The 19,943-nt window shown below is 38.2% G+C and overlaps 1 protein-coding gene across 9 annotated transcripts in view; it reads right to left on the minus strand.

Annotated features, from left to right (window-relative positions):
- The window catches only part of SMARCA2 (SWI/SNF related, matrix associated, actin dependent regulator of chromatin, subfamily a, member 2), a 208,252-nt gene that overhangs the window by 65,629 nt on the left and 122,680 nt on the right, over positions 1-19,943 (minus strand). For all 9 annotated transcript variants that reach the window (XM_056806218.1, XM_007498585.3, XM_056806219.1 and 6 more), the window contains 3 exons: positions 19,692-19,855; positions 15,922-16,149; positions 5,258-5,335 (listed from right to left, as the gene is read on the minus strand). In XM_056806218.1, the coding sequence (XP_056662196.1) occupies positions 5,258-5,335; positions 15,922-16,149; positions 19,692-19,855 (470 nt within the window). The remainder of the gene's footprint in view (positions 1-5,257; positions 5,336-15,921; positions 16,150-19,691; positions 19,856-19,943) is intronic.

Below are 19,943 nucleotides of genomic sequence, written 5' to 3' on the forward strand. Positions count from 1 at the left end.
TAGACCATCAATCAACTTGTGAACTATTGTTCTTATGCTGGGTAGAAGACAGAGACTCTGGAAAATCGTCATCTGTATAGCTAACCAACACAAAATAAACAATTGTTTTAAGTCACCCTTCAGAAAAAAAAAAGAAAAATTTTTAGAAAAGTTTTAGTTTCTTTTTTTAGAAAATAACTATCAATACTATTATCCATTATTATGTATAAGAGACAACTTGTAAATCAGTTACCATGCATCTATGTGCATGAGTGTTTTGAATATACAATTTCTAAGAGATAAAGGAAACTATGAAAAACTGTAATTAATCCAAGTATTTCTTTTAGTCAGTAGTTTGCTCTTTTCCACTCACCAGAGGTGCTGACAAGTAATCACATTTTATTTCCTTGTCCCCTAGTGGAAATGCTAACGAACAATAAAATGGCTAAGAGACAGCTTGTAGGCTACAGTGAAAAGGTGAAGCAAAACTCCAGATAATCTATAAGTAAGATCATTACTCCTTGAATACACAAGTTAGTAACTTAAAAAAAAAAAAGAGGGGGCAGGGAGGTTGCTGCAAAAGTTTTTACTTGCCTGTCAAACTACCTCAAGTCCATATGCCTCAACAAAGGCATCTTTACCTTTAGTTACAAACTCTCCATCCTTCTTGAAGTGTAAGGAACTGCCTGTTAGCCAAGTTTGGAAATGCTATAACCAACAGCTGGCACCCATTTCCATTTACCATTTAGCTGTGTGCAAAGGGGGGAAGGGCATCATTCCCTTTCCTTCCACCTCCAAAATCATGCCAGGAACGTGGGCCCCTGTGAGTCATTTAACTATGTAGAAGAAATAGCTTTCATTTTAATGGGCAGGGCTTCCTTGGTTCAAAACTAATGTGATCTTTGGAAATGGTGGGGTTTGTGACCACCACTGCCCTTAGTATCTGGCAGAGTTTGTGATGTAAAAAATGTGTGATGTAAAAAAATAAGATATTGACCCCTTTGCATAGGCGGGAAGAGCAAACCTCATTCTTAACAGGTGACCTGACTTGATCAATAGTTAGGAGGTCTTTGAGATACAGACTTTCTATAGTCATTTTGGCTTATTCTTTTAAGTGAATTCTCTGTCCTTCTTGATGGACCAAAAAACAAGCAACTCATACCCTGGTTTTTCTCTTCTTTTTGGGTGACTACATAGCAAGTCCCATTGGGACTAGACCATGTATTGATTAGTAAACCAGTGCTATGCTCTTTTCAGACACAGATGCATGTACAAAAAAGAAAGAGCAATTCACTCAGGCTTTTTCAGTCCTGCATCTCCCTAGGGCCATCTTTGATGCTAGTTCTCGGGCACAGTTTTCTGCTGGTACTATGTAGAAGGCTACTCTCATCCAGCATGTGCTTCACCATTGTCATTGGTGGGAATGATACCTCAAATTCTTCCCTGACTTTGGAATTCTATTACTCACATAAACAGGCAGCATTAACAGATACAAAAGGTGTGGGTGTCTGTCTTAGGGGATAGCCTGGAGTTATTAAAAGTATTGTGTAGTTTCTCAATTATGACGTAGTCTGCTTTTCTACTACTCTTCAATTCTAGGACCAGTTCATCATTCTTTTGCATATCTATCTATCTATCTATCTATCTATCTATCTATCTATCTATCTATCTATCTATCTATCTATCTATCTATCTCTGTATGTATAATAGACCAACTCTGAGTTATCCATCGAACTACAACTGGACAATATATATTTTTTCATCCAATCTTTTGTCCCATGTGGACAGATAGGCTGAATTCTTGGGCAATTAGGGATTGTTTTTGCCTCTGGGGATTTCAGGGGCTTGATACAATCAACAAAACATCTGGAAGACTTCATAATAATAGGAAATATCTCCTCTATTTGGAATCTGTCCTAGTGGTCCTCCAGGACAATGGCAAACAACTTGGATGACCATATGTTTCTCTGCCTTAGTTCTTGTTTAATGTTAATAATTAGGAGTTCTTAAAAAAATGACCTTTTGTTATTTCTTTCAAGCAATCTTGTATGATCCTACTACATACACACATTCAAATGCTTCAGTCGTGTCTGAATTTTTGTGATCCCATTTGAGGTTTTCTTGGCAAAGATTTTGGAGTGGTTTGCCATTTCCTTCTCCAGCTCATTTTACAGTTGAGGCAAATAGGGTTAAGAGACTTGTCCAAGGTCACACAGCTAGAAAGTGTCTGAGGTCACATTTGAGCTTACTCAGGTCTTCCTGACTCCAGACCCAGAGCTCTATCCATTGTGCCATCTAGCTACTTCTTCTCCCACTTCCCTCAGAGAAACAAACTTAAAAGAGAGCCTTGCTAGAGAAGACCATTTAAGGTGGCATTGTCTGTGCTATACTGAATCAAGTGCTTTTTTATCATCAGTAAAACTAGTAGGATTTTGAACTCTGAGCCTTTCAGATATAGATATGGGTATCATATAGAATATATAGGCAACCCCACCTCAAAATATCCCCATTCAGCTTCATTAAGGATGCTTTTAAAAAGCATGTAAGGTTATTCTCAAAAAGAAGGCAAAGTAGACAAATGGGTCAATAATAATAATAATTATAATTATTATTATTATTTGTTTAGAAGCCCTTTAAGAGGGAATTTTTCAGATTTCTTGATAACTGATCTTTTAAATCCCTCAAAATTATATCCCTACCAGCACAGACCTTCTCTGTTTATGCTTGGTCTGGTCAAGCTACATTTCTTATCTTTGTTTTTTTAGCAGCATTTGTACTTCTTCAGGCTACAGATTGAAGACCATAATGTTAGAATTTGATTGTGTTGCTCTCATTGTCACAGATGGAGAGACCTGGGAAGAAGTCTTTGACTTATGGACAGTATTATGGGATTTTAGGCATCTTTGTAGATGCTGATTCCCAGTTTGCTAAGGCATTTGTGATGGTCTGCATTAATAGTAGTTCTTGACTTCATTTCCTGTTTTGCAGCATCAATAGTTTCAACTCAATTACGTATATTTTCTTATGTTTGTTTGCTGACTTTAGTATCAAGTTTGGTTTCTACTTTCAAAATTGACTATCACCATACAGGGAGACAAGCTAATGTGGAAAAGGATTGACGTTTGTAACCTGTTTGTGAGAATGAAATAAATTTCATTTTTTTATGTTGGGTGTTCATTACTTTAAGAACCTTTCAATATTTTTCCTGATAAAGGTCTTCACAACATAAAATAACAATAGTGAGTTTTAAGGTTTGCAAAGAGCTTTGTGTATTTTATTTTACTTGATTCTTTATAACTCTGGGGTTTCTGGATAATCTACAAGTCTTATGGCTCTCTCCTTTCTTACTCTTGAACTATATCATTCAACTTCTTTTTCTTTTCTTCTTTTCTTAGAATATTAGAATCAATAAAGAATATTGGTTGCAAAGCAGAAGAGCAGTAAGGGGTGGGTAATCAGGGTTAAGTGACTTATCTAGGGTCACAGAGCTAGGAAGTGTCTTCCAGGAGACAGACTGCGGTTTTCTATTTCCTGAGCCAACTAGATACTCCCATCCAACATATTTTTCACCATTATCCCATAAGTTAACCTTTGAATTGACATCACTGAGTAACAAAATATATGCTGACTGTATTTGGTGGGTCTTATAAAGTTAGTCATAGGATTAATCTATTTCATGTCCAGTAAAAGATGGTGGTGAGAGGGCAGTTGGGTAGCTCAATGGATTGAAAGTCAGGCCTAGAGATGGGAGGTCATAGGTTCAAATCTGACCTCAGACACTTCCCAGCTGTGTGACCCTGGGCAAGTCACTTAGACCCCATTGCCCAGCCCTGACCACTTTTCTGCCTTGGAACCAATACACAGTATTGATTCCAAGATGGAAAGTAAGAGTTAAAAAAAAGATGGTGGTGAATAAACAATGGTCTTCAAGCTGTATTTCTGTTTGCTACATGAGCTACCAATGGTCAAAGGGTTCATGACCTAGTTTTCTGACTACAGGTGATGTCTCTTTATACTCAGCTCACCTGGCTCTTGTACCACTGCTGCAATCTTTTACTGGGATGACAAAGCCATTCTATCATGGTAGAATACTGAGTTCTACTGGCATACCTTTGAATAACCTCAGGGCACCTCCTCACCCCAATGAATCCCTGTAGTAAGGCTTGGTACTCTACAGGCAAAATTCAATAGTCACCATTTTGCTATGAAACAGCTACAAACAACTCAATTTTGTAAAATTTTAAAAAGTTAACCTCTAAAGTAACAAAGTTCCGCAGCTTCTTGACAAGGATTGTATATCCTTTATTTTATGGTGAAGGCCAATATGAATTAAACAACACAAATAGTAGAAACCTCTAGGGCATAGCCTTCAACATCCACACATGATCATTATTTGACAGTTTGTGCCATGGCCTTGCAGTGATTCACTTCAAAGTTTAATCCTCTGACTGTGTCTGGTGGACTAGTTAAATTTCCTGTCTTCAACGTCCATTTGGTAATATATAGGTAATTCAATTTTCTTTTTTTTTTCTTTTCCTAAATCCTTACCTTCTGTCTTGGAATTGATACTAAGCATCCATTCCAAAGCAGAAGAGTGATAAAGGCTGTGGAAACAGGGTTAAATGACTTGCCCTGGGTCATACAGCTAGGAAGCTGCCTTTAACCCATCATAATTATGCTTCACTTCCCAATTCTATTGCAAAGCAGTTGAGGTAGGTGGAGATAGTAGTAGTGTGAGGAAGAACTTTAGAGTATTTTTAGATAACTTTTAAATGTTGTCTCTATTCCAAAGAGCTAGGTTGATAGGTCAATAAACAACTGCACACTGGAAAATCCAAGATCTTTTTTTATACTTCATTACCAATTAATAATTATCAAAATAATTTATAGTGACATATGAGGTATTCCCTAGTGGCTCCTACACTCTGATTGGTGATGACTTCTAAAGGTCAAATATATTAATGAAAGGACTTTGAAGATCAAAGCCACAATTTGGGGTTGATTACTTTGTACTAACTAAATTATTCTAAGTCTTCATCCCTGAATGAAAGCTGCAATGCACTAACTACTTTTAAGATTAGCAGTACTCTCATGGCAAAATATCTTTTCCCAAGAGGATTCATTTGTTTTGCTCTAGTAAATGAACTACTAGAAAATGCAATACAGATTTTGTAACTCTATCAAGTTCACCTAGCTTTAAATAAAGCCTTTCTTTTTTTTCAGTAGGAAGGACATGACAATGAGTAATTTTACATTTTAATTATTTTTGCAGTATTACCATAAAAAGATCAAATTCTTCCTCTCTTCGGGCAATCATTTGATTCAGAGTCTCGTCATCAGGGACTTCATCTTCTTCCTGGACACAGGAACAGAGAAATTCATCAGTTGAAGGGTTGACTTACCAAACAATCTCTGGTTAGTCAAATCAGCAGAAAAAACCATAAGTTCTCTCTATTACAGTGAATCATAATTTTAAAAAAATGGAGATAAGCAACCATTTAGATAGATATATTATCATTTCCTTACATCATAGTTTAATAATCCATCCAAACACAAACACATATTTATTATTACTGATATTGATATTTCTATAATTCACTTCCATTTTAGGTAAAAAAATTCCTGATTTAGTAATTGTTCTTCAAGGCCTTACTAAAATGGAAATTTGTGAGTAGGCATAGGATTGATTGTTAACTATGAATCAAGTGCTGACCCCAAACAGTCCAGATTAGAATATGTAAATTTATGTTTTAAATTCATCATTCATAATAGGGACCAGAGGTGTAGACCTAGTAGTTTAAACATGATCCCAGAAGAAGATCAGAGGAGATATCTGGCATTTCATAACTTTACAAGCTCTGGACAAAGGAAAGGTACTACTTCTGATGCCTTTAAATGGAGAAAGTGTCTAAAATATCTCCTGAACAAATAAATGAATTAAAAAGACCCATAAGGTATTTAAACAAAGTACAGAAAAAAATATAATTGGAGGACAAAACCCAAAATGTTATATATTGGTACAATCTGGACTCTTTTCCCAGTATAATACTGAAACTGCTCTTTCAAATGTCACCAATAACACAATCATTAAATGCCAAAGCCTTTTTTCAATCATTATCCTCTCAAACTTATGGGAAACTTGGGGTACTAAAGAAAACATTCTGCTGTGAGTTTTCTCTTCTCTTGACTTTAAAGATACTACATTCAGTTCCCTTTCCCATTTCTGGAACTGCTCTTTCTCTGTCTCCCATTTAACTCTATGTAGCTTTCTCAGAACCTTAAGGCATCTATTACCCTCTTCTCTGTACATCTGTATAAACACATTATTTATAACCTAACATGTAGATAGATATCTAGCCTTATAGGATTGCATATAGATCATTTACATTGTATGCATACATACACACAAAAATATGTATGGTATGTGTGTGTGTTGAGTATTATATTATTTATATGTATTTAATAGTTAACACTGATATAGTATTTACTGTGTGCCAGGCACTGGGTTAAGTACTTTACAGTTATTACTTCGTTTGGTCCTTGCAACAATTCTGGGAGGTAGAAGCTACTTATCTTAAGGCAGATGCTTACCCTCATTTTACAGATGAAGAAACTGAGGCAAACAAAAGTGAAGTGACTTGACCGTGAGTCACACAGCTTGTAAGTATGTGAGGCCAAATTTGAACTTAGGTCTTCCTGACTCCAGGTCTAGCTCTCTAAGCCCTGAGCCACCTAGCTGCCATATATAGGTATAAATCTATATTTACATATATATCTGTGTGTATGCCATATGTGTGCATGTATGTATACATATGTGTATAGATCCATATAGAATTTATTATTTTTATTGAGAGTTACATTTATTTACACATTTATTAAGAGAGTTACTAAATAAACTGCTTGGTGAGATGTTAGGAGAAAAGCCAATACAGAGGAGACTGGGGAAAGCTTCATGGAAGATGTAGCACTGACTTAGGCTTTAAAGGATGGGGAGTGATTCAACAGGCAGAGTGCAGAAAAGGATAGTGAGGGGTAGAGAACATAATAAGCCAAAGCCCATAGGCAGGGCAGTCAAGGGCATGGCAGGAGGATCAGTCTGAAGAGACAGATGATGAATGGGCTGAGGAGGATGCTAGGGCAATAGCAGCTGGCACTGTGCACCTGGAGGAGGAAAGTCCAAGAAGGGAACATCCAAGGGAAAAGAGAGGAACGCATCAAAGAGAACCCAGGCTTCAGCTGTGCATCTGAACATGCACATGTGTGTGGACAAGCAGGTTTTCCTCTGTTTAGCTCTGAAAGTCCTTCCCAACCTTTTTAAATGTCTCTGATATCACCTCACACCTAGCAGATTGGCTAACATGATAGCAAAGGAAAGTAATGAATGCTGGAGGGGATGTGGCAAAGTAGGGACATTAATTCATTGCTGGTGGAGGTGAACTGATCCAACCATTCTGGAGGGCAATTTGGAACTATGCCCAAAGGACGATAAAAGAATGTCTACCCTTTGATCCAGCCATAGCACTGCTTGGTTTGTACCCCAAAGAGATAATGGACAAAAAGACTTGTACAAAAATATTCATAGCTGTGCTCTTTGTGGTGGCCAAAAATTGGAAAACGAGGGGATGCCCTTCAATTGGGGAATGGCTGAACAAATTGTGTTATATGTTGGTGATGGAATACTATTGTGCAAAAAGGAATAATAAAGTGGAGGAATTCCATGGAGACTGGAATGACCTCCAGGAAGTGATGCAGAGCGAGAGGAGCAGAAACAGGAAAACATTGTACACAGAGACTAATACATTGTGGTACAATTGAAGGTGATGGACTTCTCTATTAGCAGTATAATGTCCCTGAACAATCTGCAGGGATCTAGGAGAAAAAACACTATTCATAAGCAGAGGACAAACTGTGGGAGTGGAAACAGTGGTTGAGGGGACATGACAGAGGAGAGACTCTAAACGAACACTCTAATGCAAATACTAAAAACATGACAATGGGTTCAAATCAAGAACACATGTGATACCCAGTGGAATCACCTGTCAGCTATGGGGGGTGGGAGGGAGGAAAAGAAAATGATCTTTATCCTTAATGAATAATGCTTGGAAATGATCAAATAAAATATGATTAAAAATGTCTCTGAAATAGGCAATTCTTTCATTTTCACTTAACCCCCTTAAACATGATAATGAATATCTGTTTCAATTAAAAACAAAAACAAAAACAAATGTGATGAGAAAATTCCCTTTACTAATGTTGATCAGAAACTGCCCTGCAGTTCAGAGTTGCTTGGGTGTGCTGTGATAGGGTAAGGGACTTTCCAGGTGATTGTATGTCAAAGTAGAACTTGAACCCAGATCTACCAACTCTGCTGCCAGCCCTAAACCTATTTGGCAACACTGCCTCTCATTTCAAACAACGACTAAAACAAAATTCTGTTGATAAAAGTATGGGTAAAAAATATGAGCCATGTTGCAAAAAACAAAAGAAAAACAATTAAGAAGGAAAAAAAAAGTATGGAGAGCATTCAAAAGTTAAGCTTCCAATCCATTCCAGTAAGGGGAAATTTCAATATATCTGTGAAGATTAAAAAATATAGAGGAAACAATAGAATGTCAACTAACCAGCCACCTCGAGTATGCTCAGAACGAGATGGTTTAAAAAGACTATTGCTTTAACGGAGGCCTCGAAACAAAGGAATCAAGCCAGTGCCTCCAGTGGAATGATCTTTGGGGCTTATTTTCACATTGGCCTGCAATTCAATGAGCTTAAACATGAACTTGCATACAATAAAGGCGTATTGAACGGGAATGGGCTGGAACTCCTGCTAGACATGGCTGCTCGTGCTTGACGTAAGGCTCCAGGCAAAGAGGAAGCTCTCCTTCCCCATTTTCTCACTGGCCAGAGCAGACATTCTACTCGCAAGTTATCAACGTCCGAGAATCACGTTGGAATCTCCCCATCCTCTACATCCCCAAAACAAAAGTTACAAAGCTCTCACGAGTGTCTGAATGTGGCGAAGGAAAGGGAACAGGCATTTATTAGCGCCTTTTATTTACCAGGCAATGTGCTAAGCACTTTTAAAATGTCCACATAAAAACTCAGTGATTAGGACTTGTCATCGTTTCCTTGTGGCGAGAGGCAGCTGGTAAAACGCGATGGCAATCTGAGAAGGAATCAGGAGCCCTGGATTTGAATCCTGATTCGGCTCCTTATTGAATGGGGAAGTCCGACCATGGGGAACGGGGGAGGGGAACCCCTTCAGCTCTGGAACCATCCCTTCCGGGTCCGCAGTGCCTTGAACTCGGCAGCCTTCGCTATGCTTCACTTCCACTGTGGTTATCTTCTGAGCTGTCACGATTGCATGTCTTCTTCAGGGAACTAAAGCTAGTTCACTTCTGCTGAACGGATATGAAAGCTCCCTCCTAAATCCTCAGTGGCTCACATTTTTAGGATGTTTTTAAAGTTCAATTCAGTGAGCATTTATTAAGTACCTATCCTATACAGCTACAACCTCCCTCAGGTTTACATACCTCCCATGGTTGTAGTGCTTTGTAAAATCAATAGCCAAAAGGAGAGGCACTGTAGCATAAAGGGCAGAGAACTAGGCAACGGGACCAGAATACCTGGGTTCAAGTCCCACCTCTGATGCTTCTGGTACCCGTCCTCTGGGGGATTTTTTCCAACTTATCCTATATATACATATCTATAGATTATAAATATTTATCTCTAGGTATATACAGGTTATAGATACATTTCTATAGATTATGGATACATACCCATATCTAGATACTGTATATGTATCTATATATGTTGTTTGTACATAGTTGCTTTCTTGTTGTATATCTTTGATGACTCTCCTACAGAGAAGGGGCAATTTTACCTTTCTTCAAGTCCCTAGTGCTCAGCACACAGTAGGTACTTAATAAATGTTGACTGACTGACCAACCACCTTTCAATCTTCTGGGCAAATCTCTAAGTTGAAGAGAAGGTGCCAAGTTGAACATAAACAGAGGAGCACCCAGAGATCCTTTTTTAGGGAACTTACAGGTCCAGTCCCTATCCCTTCTTCTTGTTGTGGAGTCATTTTCAGTTATGTCTGATTCTCTGTGATGACCCCCCCTTCTCAATTTGGGTTTTTCTTGGCAAAGATACCAGAGTGGTTTGTCATTTCCTTTTCTAGCTCATTTTATAGATAAGGACATTGAAGCAAATGGAGTTAAGTAACTTTCCCAGAGTCCTACAGCTAGCAAATGTCTGAGGCCATATTTGAACTCACAAAGATAAGTCTTCCTGACTTCAGGTTCATCACTCTATTGTTTGCACCACTTAGATGTCCCTCCATCCATTGCTATAGTCATATCTGAATGTGTTATGTTATAGAACATTAATTCCATTTCTTTCTTTTTAGTATGCAACTAAATAAACTAAATAATCAAACTTAAAAAAAACCCAAACACCTGATAACCTGACGACTAACTCTACCACAAAACTTCTACTTTTCAAACACTAAAGTTGTTTCCTACATTCTTGTAATAAAAATGGGCAATGCCTCTATCTCTTTGATTCAATTGCACTTCCACTAAGAAAAACCAAAAGCTGAAAAGGCAAAATTTGTACTCTAGGTTCGAGGTGAAAGGATTCTCTATCTTATAAAAGGACTTCAACTTCAGGAGCTATCTGATTTTGGAGCTAGAAGAAGAACTAGAGATTATCTTGTCAATTGAGGCCCCAAAGGGAAGTGAATTGCTCAACATTTCACTGGTCAAAAGCAGAAAATGTGGAATGTGAAACCCAAAGTCTCCAACTCCATGCTGTGTTCTTTTTGCTATTACAAGGACATTTAAAATATAATTTAATTGAAAAACATTAATTTTATGTCACACTACAATATATATCTACTATACAGTACAGCATCTTAGGCAAAACTCCTTCCCAAATGTAGGGTATCCCAAAATCTCAATGTCATTTTGAGCTTTAAGGGCTTAAAACTATACTGAGACCTTTGGGAAAACAGTAATAAGGGACCCAGGCGTAGAGCATGCTCAATCTGTGTTCCCTTATAGGAAGCTACAAGGAGGTTTGAAATGTCGACTTCTGGAAACATGTGAAAGTGCACAATGGGAAGTTTTGTTTTCGACTTTGGAGCATAAGCAGGTCTTTAAGGGAGTTTGGTCATTTTTGGATCTATGCACCTATGTAACCAAACCTCATTCTCTATCTCCATCTCTATACATACATATACACAAATATGCTAGGTGGCAAAGTGGATAGAATACCAAGTCTGAAATCAGGAAGACTCACCTTCCGGGATTCAAATCTGTCCTCACACTCTACAGATGTGACTCTGGGAAACTGTTTGCCTCACCTTCGTCATCTGTGAAATGAGTTGTAGAAGGAAATGGCAAACCATTCCAGTATCTTTGCCAAGAAAACTCCAAATTGGGGGAAGGTGTTAGTGTCAGACATGACTGAAAAAAGGGGCTGAATTGCATATATATGTAAATATATATGCATGCACACCCATATAATAATAGCACAGATCTATAGAACACAATACGTAGTCCAATATTTCTTTTAACAGAGAATATTCATGACTTTGTTAAATATATCATTAATATAGTATACTGTGATTTATGTTTCTAGCAGCAAATAGAATGTTATACTCCCCAGCATGATGCTTTGCCCACAATTTGTGCTGAAAGGAAGCTCTGAGTTTGGCTACCATAGTGAGGGCAATATGTCACTTTTCTTCTCACTCTTCAGTTAGATGACCATGTGCTCACTTGGGGCAGTAGCTCCCAGTGTCCATTTTGGAGGTCACTGAACTAGACAAATGCTGAACAATCTCTGCCAAAAGCAGGGCAATTAACAACTTCTTGACTTGCCTTAATGATAATTTTATCCTTCATAAGGTGAAGAAATCCCCAAGAGGAAATTCTATTTTGAATCAGATCCTCATCAACAAAAAGAAGCTGGTTTCTAGGGTAGAAATGGGACAATGGGTGAAACCAATGACTATTGTGAAATTTATTAGAGAAGAGAAGACTGGGAAATTATGACATGCACCCTAGATATCACGAGAACACACTTTGAAAAACTCAAAGAATATGTAGGATGCTGGGTACTAATATCTGATAATCAGCCCAGGAAAGAAAGGAAGTCCTCAAGAATGAAGTTCTGGGGGCAGGGGGCAGCTAGGTGGCTCAGTGGATTAAGAGCCAGGTCTGGAGATGGGAGTTTCTGGGTTCAAATCTGGCCTTAGATACTTCCTAGCTGTGTGATCCTGAACAAGTCACTTAACCCCATTTGCCTAGCCCTTCCCATTCTTTTGCCTTGCAATCAATACACTGTATTTTTTTTAAAGAATGAAATTCTGAAGGTACCAAGAAACATACAAGTCATTAGCCAACTTAGATTTCTTAAAGACATATAATGTAGATTTGATTACAATAAGACAATCTAGTTCTCTCTCTATTCACTGTGCCACCTAGGTACCCAGAAGTATGGTATAGTCTCTTAAGAAGAATGTCACATGAGCTGAGGCTGTCAAGGGAAGCTAAAATTAGAAAAAAACGATTTAAAAAAAAACTGGGGAAAATAAGAGGAGCAACAAAAGAGTGGATGGGACTATTGATAATGAATAAAGCTGTTTGACTTATCTTTGTTTAATAATAGCTAGCATTTATGTAGCATTTTAAGGTTTGCAAAGTGCTTAATAAATATTTTATTTTATCCTCACAACAACCTTGGGAGGTAGAGTCTATTATTATTATCATTTTATAGATGAGGAAACTGAAGCAAACAATGTTTAAGTGATTTGTCTAGGGGCATATAGCCAGTAAGTATCTGAAACCACATTTGAACTCAGGTCTTGCTGACTCCAGTTCTGGTATTCTAGACACTGTAGCAACTAGTTGTCTCATTCCTTTTTTCAGGTCATGAAGAATGATTCAGGTCAGAAACTGAACAAAATGGAAAATAGGAAGAGATATTCAAGGTATGTGTGGATAAGAAGGCAATTAGTTGCCACTGATGCACTCAAGGTACCAGATTCAGACCCATTACATCCTAGGGCAGCAAAAACCTTGGGAGATATACATGCTGAGTTAATGTCAATGTCGTCTGAAAAATTGTGGTGAATAAAGAAGTTATTATGGAACTCGGGAAGCATAAATGTGGTTTAGATATTCAAAATGGTGGAGAATATGTAATCAGGAAATCATAGACTAATGAAAATGTCTAATGTTTCAGAAAAACAAATCTTAAAGAAATGGTTGTGAATATTTAGAAAAGTTAATCACAACCTCATGCATGAGAACTTCCCTTTTTACAGGGTTACTAAGATAGGCTATCTAGAGTTCAGGAAGTCATTTGACAAGAGTAGTAAGCTAAAGGCTAATACAATTAGGTGGATTTGGAACTGGTTGAATGACAGACTCCCAAAGGACTCATTAATGGATTCATGACAGACTGGAAATGTTAGTGGAGGGTACCCTAGGGAGCTGTGCTTTTAGCCATGTTTTTCTCAATGATTTGGACAAAGGCAACAGATTGAATGTTTATCAAAATTTCAGAACATGAAATTCTGAGAGGGACAGTTGAATCACTTGTTGACAAGATTTGTTGACTCTTCATTTTCCACTGTCTGTTCTGCTTGGCTTCCACTCCATGGACATCTTCATGGAGATCATTTCAGTTTTGATGTTTAACAACCTTCTCAGTGCTTTCAATGATCTCTCCCCTCAATTAGTCAGCTAGGCAGTGGAACAACAAAAAAACTCCTATAGCCTCTCTTTAGAGAAGGCTCAGAATTTTTCCAGCCATCCCTTCATTTCCCATCAGCTGCTCTGCTTGGTTTCAACTCCACAAACACCTTGACCCTCTGGACCCAGTACCTGATGGCACCTCCCTCATCCCCTTTTTCAGCTTCTTTTGGTGTATTATCTTCCCTTCATTAGATGATAAGCTCTTCAAGGGCAAGGACCATCTTTCTTTTCTTTTCTTTAAACATATAATCCCTGGCACTGAGCCTGAGCAGATGCTTCATAAAAGTTTACTGCCTACTAACTATTAACAGTCAAGGCTCAAAATGACCTTGCTGAGCTATACCACTTTACCTAATTGATTAAGATTTAATTTAATGGGAATAAATCCTGTACTTGGGTTCAAAAAGCAAGCTCACAAGTAATAGAAAGGATGAAGCAAGGCTAAGAGCGCAGTTCATCAGAAAACAATCCTGGAGTTTTAGTTGACTGTAAGGTCAACATGAATCAACAGGGTGGCAGGACACCCAAGACAGCTTAGGCTGCAGTAAGAGACACAAAGTAGTGGCCAGCCTCAGAGAAGCCAGAGTGGCACTGAACTCTGTCCTGTTCATTCAGTTCTGCGTGGCTCATTTATGAAGAACCCAATACCCTTAAAAGAGTTTAGAAAAGGGCAGCCAGGTGATGAAAGGCCATTTATTGACTCGAGGAGGCTCAGCTGAAGGAGCTGAAGATGTTTAGCTGGAGGAAGATGATGCTATATTGTCATCGTTCACTTGTGCCTGACTCTTTGTGAGCCTATTTTGGGTTTTCTTGCTAAAGACACTGGTTGGCTTGCCATTTCCTTCCTGAGTTTATTTGATGGATGAGGAAACTTGAAGCAAACAGGCTTCAGTGACCTGCCCAGAGTCACACAGCTAGTAAACGTCTGAGGCTGGATTTGTACTCAGAAAGAGGAGTATTCCAGACTCCAAGCCCAGCACTGTATCCACTGCGCCACCTAGCTGCCCCCAATGAGAGGTAAAATCAGAAGGCAGGAGAGGTATTCAACTTGTTCTGCTGGGTCCCAAAGGATAGAAAGAAGAGAAATCAGTGGAAGTTACAAAGAGGGAAACTGGCCACGGTTTGAAATGAGGAAGAGAAGAAGGATGGAATCTTCCTGGCAAGAGAATGAGTTCTCATTCATTGGAAACCTTTAGGCAAAGAACCTGACCGCTTTTAAGATTGATTGTAAGGTAAATTCTTGCCCAGGTAGGGAGTGACCTGGACAACTTTTGAGACCTTTAGACCTTTTTTTCAGTTGAATTAGCTGATGAAGTGAATTACTCAGCCTTTGAATTTATAGTGTATGGCACAGGTTGGCTCTTGTGGAATAATGAAAAAAGGAAGTTTCAGGAATTATTTACTAAGTAGAGGTGAATCTAAAGATTGTAAAACATATTGCATTCTATTATTCACCTATTAAAGTTCTTTTAGGTTCTAATAGTCAGTTCCATCTATTATTTTTATTTAGCAATGATCAAAATAGAGGATTCTTTCACTAGTGCTCTATTGGATCAGAGACTTTTGGGAGAAGAGCATTGGGTTTGCTCTTTCTATTTAAGGAAGAGAAAAACCTGTTATGAAATATGTGCCTTCAAAGCAGTATGCAAAGGGTTTGTGTTGTCAGGATGAAATCCTCTTTTGATAGAAGGTAGGCAATTTTCTTGAAATACTATCTTGGGCTACGGGTCTTAAGGAGATATAGCACCTAGATTGCCAGGGTAGAGAAAGCCTTCAAATGCTCCTTTCTGCAAGTGTTTCTGTTTTTAAAGTAGCATTATTTTGGTGGCAGGTGACCTGCTTTGCAGTTTCCCAGCTGGCCTCCAGGAGGCAGCATCCTGAGAGATTTACAAAATGTGCTGTACTATTCCATCAGTCTGAATTAGGTGAAATTTAAATTAAAGGTTAATCGGCCAAGTCCAGAAATTGTTCTCTTCCTAAGGTAATGGTGAATTTTAATAAACAAACTGGATACTTTTCAAACCTTTGCACTTAGAACACAAAACTGCAGCTGCTTTAATCTTTCTTAATTAACCCCAACCCTAGAATATATTTTAAAGATAAAAAAATTGTTTCTGTAAAGATGGAAAGTCACTGTTTAATTTCACGAAGAATACTTTGTCTATAGTTTCAGTACCTCGTTTTCTTCTTCATGCTCCAATATGGCCTGCAGAAAAGCCCTCCTCTCGTGGCTCGAAGATTTCTGATCAAACATGCCTGCTTGGATAACTTTCTGGTCCACATTCAATTTGTATTTTGCTGCTGCGAGAATCTTTTCCTCGACACTGTTTACAGTGCAGAGTCTAAGCACCCGGACTTCGTTCTGCTGGCCAATCCGGTGAGCTCGATCTTGGGCCTGCAAATCCTGTTCGAGACAACAATATGCCATGTTATATCCGTCTCTCTGTCTCCTCAACAAATGAACTGAAATATGATATGTAACTTCTATTTATTTCAACACAAAGGAAAAATACGGCAATATTGACTTTTGAAAATGTGCCCCAAATACCTAGTGGTCCCTGGCATGTGAAAAAATCACAGTAATGACTTTTGACATTGACATTGACAATGACCATCTCCCTGGTTCAAGAAGACAGGACAGAGGAAATTTAGATATAAGCTGTACAAGTCCAAACTGAAATAGATGCTGGGCTTAGAAAGCAGGGCTCTCCAGACACACACTGATGGATCTTTATCTCCATGAACTGCTAGCAGTTTGTAGACTGAGAGCTGAAAGAGCCCTTGTGGACAATTCAGTGCAAGCACCTAATTTTCATATTTGGAAAGTGAGACCCAAATATTAATCGACTTGCCTATCTAGGCCACCCAGGGCTGCAAACGCAACCTAGATCTTTGACTCCAGATCCAGGCGTCTTTCAAGAAGAGCATGCTGCCTCATGCTGCTTCATTGGGTCTGAACTGAGGACTTCAGATCATGCAATAAGATGTATAAACTAGCTGTACTACAGCGTGAAGTTCTGAATGGGACAGGCACGTACCGAAAAGATCCTGATAGCAAGTATTTTCTGACGATCAGCTCTCCCAGCTGTTATCCTAGGACATTTGTACTTACACTCATATTGACCATATTATTTCTACCTCTGGTAGAACATGAGAGGAGGAGGAAAATAGTTGAGGATGAAGATGATGTAAAAACAAAAGATATCAACAAGACTTTTTAACCAATTGACAAGAAAGTGCGTGCTAAAAGGTGTCAACTGGAAACACCTTCATTAATAAAGGTGCTATTGTACTGAGCAGTCAGTTCTTATGTTACAGTTATAAATAACTAAGAGATTTAAACTAGATGAGAAGCATTTTGTGCAACACCTGTGGCAAAAGGAAATTAATTCCTAAGTTTCGAGAATACACTGCCACAACTGTGCGAAGGAAAGCCCCAGCTTTTAAAATCAGAACTTTGAGAATTTTGAGAGAGTTTGTTAGGTTTTACTGGTAAACAACAAAGTCTTCTGCATTTTGCCAAAGAAGATGAAGAGCCTGCTGAGGCTATTTCTGATTTAGGGTCTTTAATTAAGCAAAACCGTTTTCATAAGATTATTTGAACATGTGAATATAAATACAATGGTGCTGAAGCACAAACACAGTTGGTGTACAATCACATTTTAATTACTTTGCTAAAGGGTATATTGGAATACAAATGTAGGGGGGAAATCCTTTACTTTTAGCAAATATTTCGGTCTTTGCTATCATTATCAATTCTTTTAACAGGACTCCCAGCCATCAGCGCTAGGTCTAATTTCAGGGTCTCCCCTTTCCTTCCTGTCCACTCGAGGATGCTAATAAATTGTTAAAGGGTTAAAATGCAGGCAGCAAAAGAGGAGAGCTGCAAAGGCGGCTGTGAGTAATCCACAAACTGGCTAATTAGCTCCTGAATAACTAAGAGTTGGCTGCAATTGCCTTTTAGTCTTTGTGAAAGAACTAGGACTATTTACTCCCTCATGAAACATTTGCCAAGTGCACATTTTATGACCAGCACTTATTTACTCTGGAAAATAAGGCAGAAGAATAGGGAGTTGGCTTATCATTACAGTATGCGGAACTTAAACCAGACTCAGGGAAGACTTTCTGGCAGAGAAAATTTGTTAAACATTATAATGAGTAATCTGAGAGTCTAGCAATAGGATGGTCATACCTGTCTGAATCGGCGTTGCCTCAAGGTAATGGGATGGAGCAGATAGAGGCTGCTTTTTTAAGGTCCCCCTTTAGATCATGCATCCTATGAAATCTGTGCATTTCATATATTTTTTAAAAGATTAAATTAATATATTTGAAATAGCCCCAATTTTAAAATAATGTACATAAATTGATCCTGTCAACAACAGCAGAGTTCATAGAAACTTTGCTGTCCTTGAATCTGCTGCTAGGAAAGTTTGCCCAGTCAATTTTTCTGAGTAGCTTAATTTTGCTACTATACGCTCATTCCTCATTGAAAGTCACTCTTGCCACCATTCACAAATAAGCTATAATTTTTATTAGCCATGGCAAGATGCCTATTGAATTTAAAGGTAAAATACCATTCATCAGTACCACTACATTAATTAAGCTCTGCAAAAACATTTTTAAACTAACAAAAAGCAAGGCAACCATGATTACTGGTGTTGCAGCTGGATACAAAGAATTTAGGTGACCACATCTACTCTGAGTGACATCAGAGAAACAGCTAAAACGAACCTGCCATCGTAGCCAGCAGTAAACTGGATGAAGTACAATATTTGGTCCCAATCACTGACTCATTCACTGCCTATATGTTATTTTCATTAACTTGAAGCTAACATGCAGTAAACAGTCAATGTTTGGATTCTAGTTCATTGCTCCGATTTTTCTTTTTGGATCTTGCTCACCAAGACCTCAGCCATGAAATTTTAGTAGCACTAAACATCGGTATAGAGACTCTCCAACATCTTTTCCCATGGTAAAACACTGTTTTGAGTAATTGATTTTAGTTGGCTCCAAAGACCTGATCTAGTATTCCAAACTGGTTAGACAGAGATGTTTATTTAAAAAGGTAAAATCCAATGAACCCTACTCATTCTTCTCCAGGATCACAAAAAAGTAAGGGAAGAGAGCCACAGGGTCAGCACTAAGCATGTTGCCTGCCCACAGCAGGTCCCTAATAAATGTTTATTAACTATCCAAATTAAAAGGGTAGCAATTAAGAAGCTATAACTTTGAGAGGTGAGGTGAGCTCAAGTAATAGCAAATTGGTCTGCATCTAAAATGGTAGCAATCCAAAAACATTCTTAAAATTTATACCTACTATTACCTTTTAAAATATTCTTCACTGTATGTCAAAGAATCTTTTTGTTGAGGAAGGCTTTCTGATGCTTTCACATATTTTAAAATTTATTTTAGAATCATCAAGTTAAATGTAACAAATCAAAATTGCAGTGCAGTTATCCTACTAAAAATAGCAACCATCACCCTACCCCAACTTGCCCCCCAAATAAAGGTGATGACTTTAATCCTTAGATTAAATTACCTGGGACAAAAATTAGGTACTATATTTTCAAAAATGGAGCTTTCAAGATTGTTTCGATGATTTTTCTAAACAAATCACCAAGCAGGATTTCATAAATCAGAGAGCATACTTTGGCAAGGAAGATACCAAGGAAAGGATGTTAAGGCTAAGGAGGAGCAGTGATGATGTATCTCTGACTTGGTTCTTTAAAGATTATCCATGCCACCAGGAACCAGAGCTCCAAGGTGTCACCTCTAGAAGATGATCTAGCTATCTGTTGGGCGCTTTCACTTTTGGAAAAAGAGTCTCTCTGCTTTTTTTCTTCCCATTTTGTCCTATAGAGACAACAGCTACGACTAATCTTTTCTCTAGGCTGCTCCCTTCATGGATGCTGAAACAATGAAATGAGTCCAAAAAAACATGCCCACCTGGTGAGGATTCCAATCACTATCAAAGATGACAACAGTATCAGCTGCCTGAAGGTTCAGGCCCAGGCCCCCTGCTCGGGTACTCAGCAAGAAAATGAAAAACTGTGAACCAGGCTCGTTGAACTTCTTCAGCAAGGCAGCACGATCTTCTGATTTTGTGGTACCTGATGGAGAATGGAAGGAGAGAGAAGGAAGAGGAATTTTCCAATTGAGTAAAGCTTGAAAAATAAAACAAAACAAATTATACCTATC

Source organism: Monodelphis domestica, chromosome 7 (assembly GCF_027887165.1).
Source record: "Monodelphis domestica isolate mMonDom1 chromosome 7, mMonDom1.pri, whole genome shotgun sequence".
Classification (NCBI taxonomy): Eukaryota; Metazoa; Chordata; class Mammalia; order Didelphimorphia; family Didelphidae; genus Monodelphis; species Monodelphis domestica.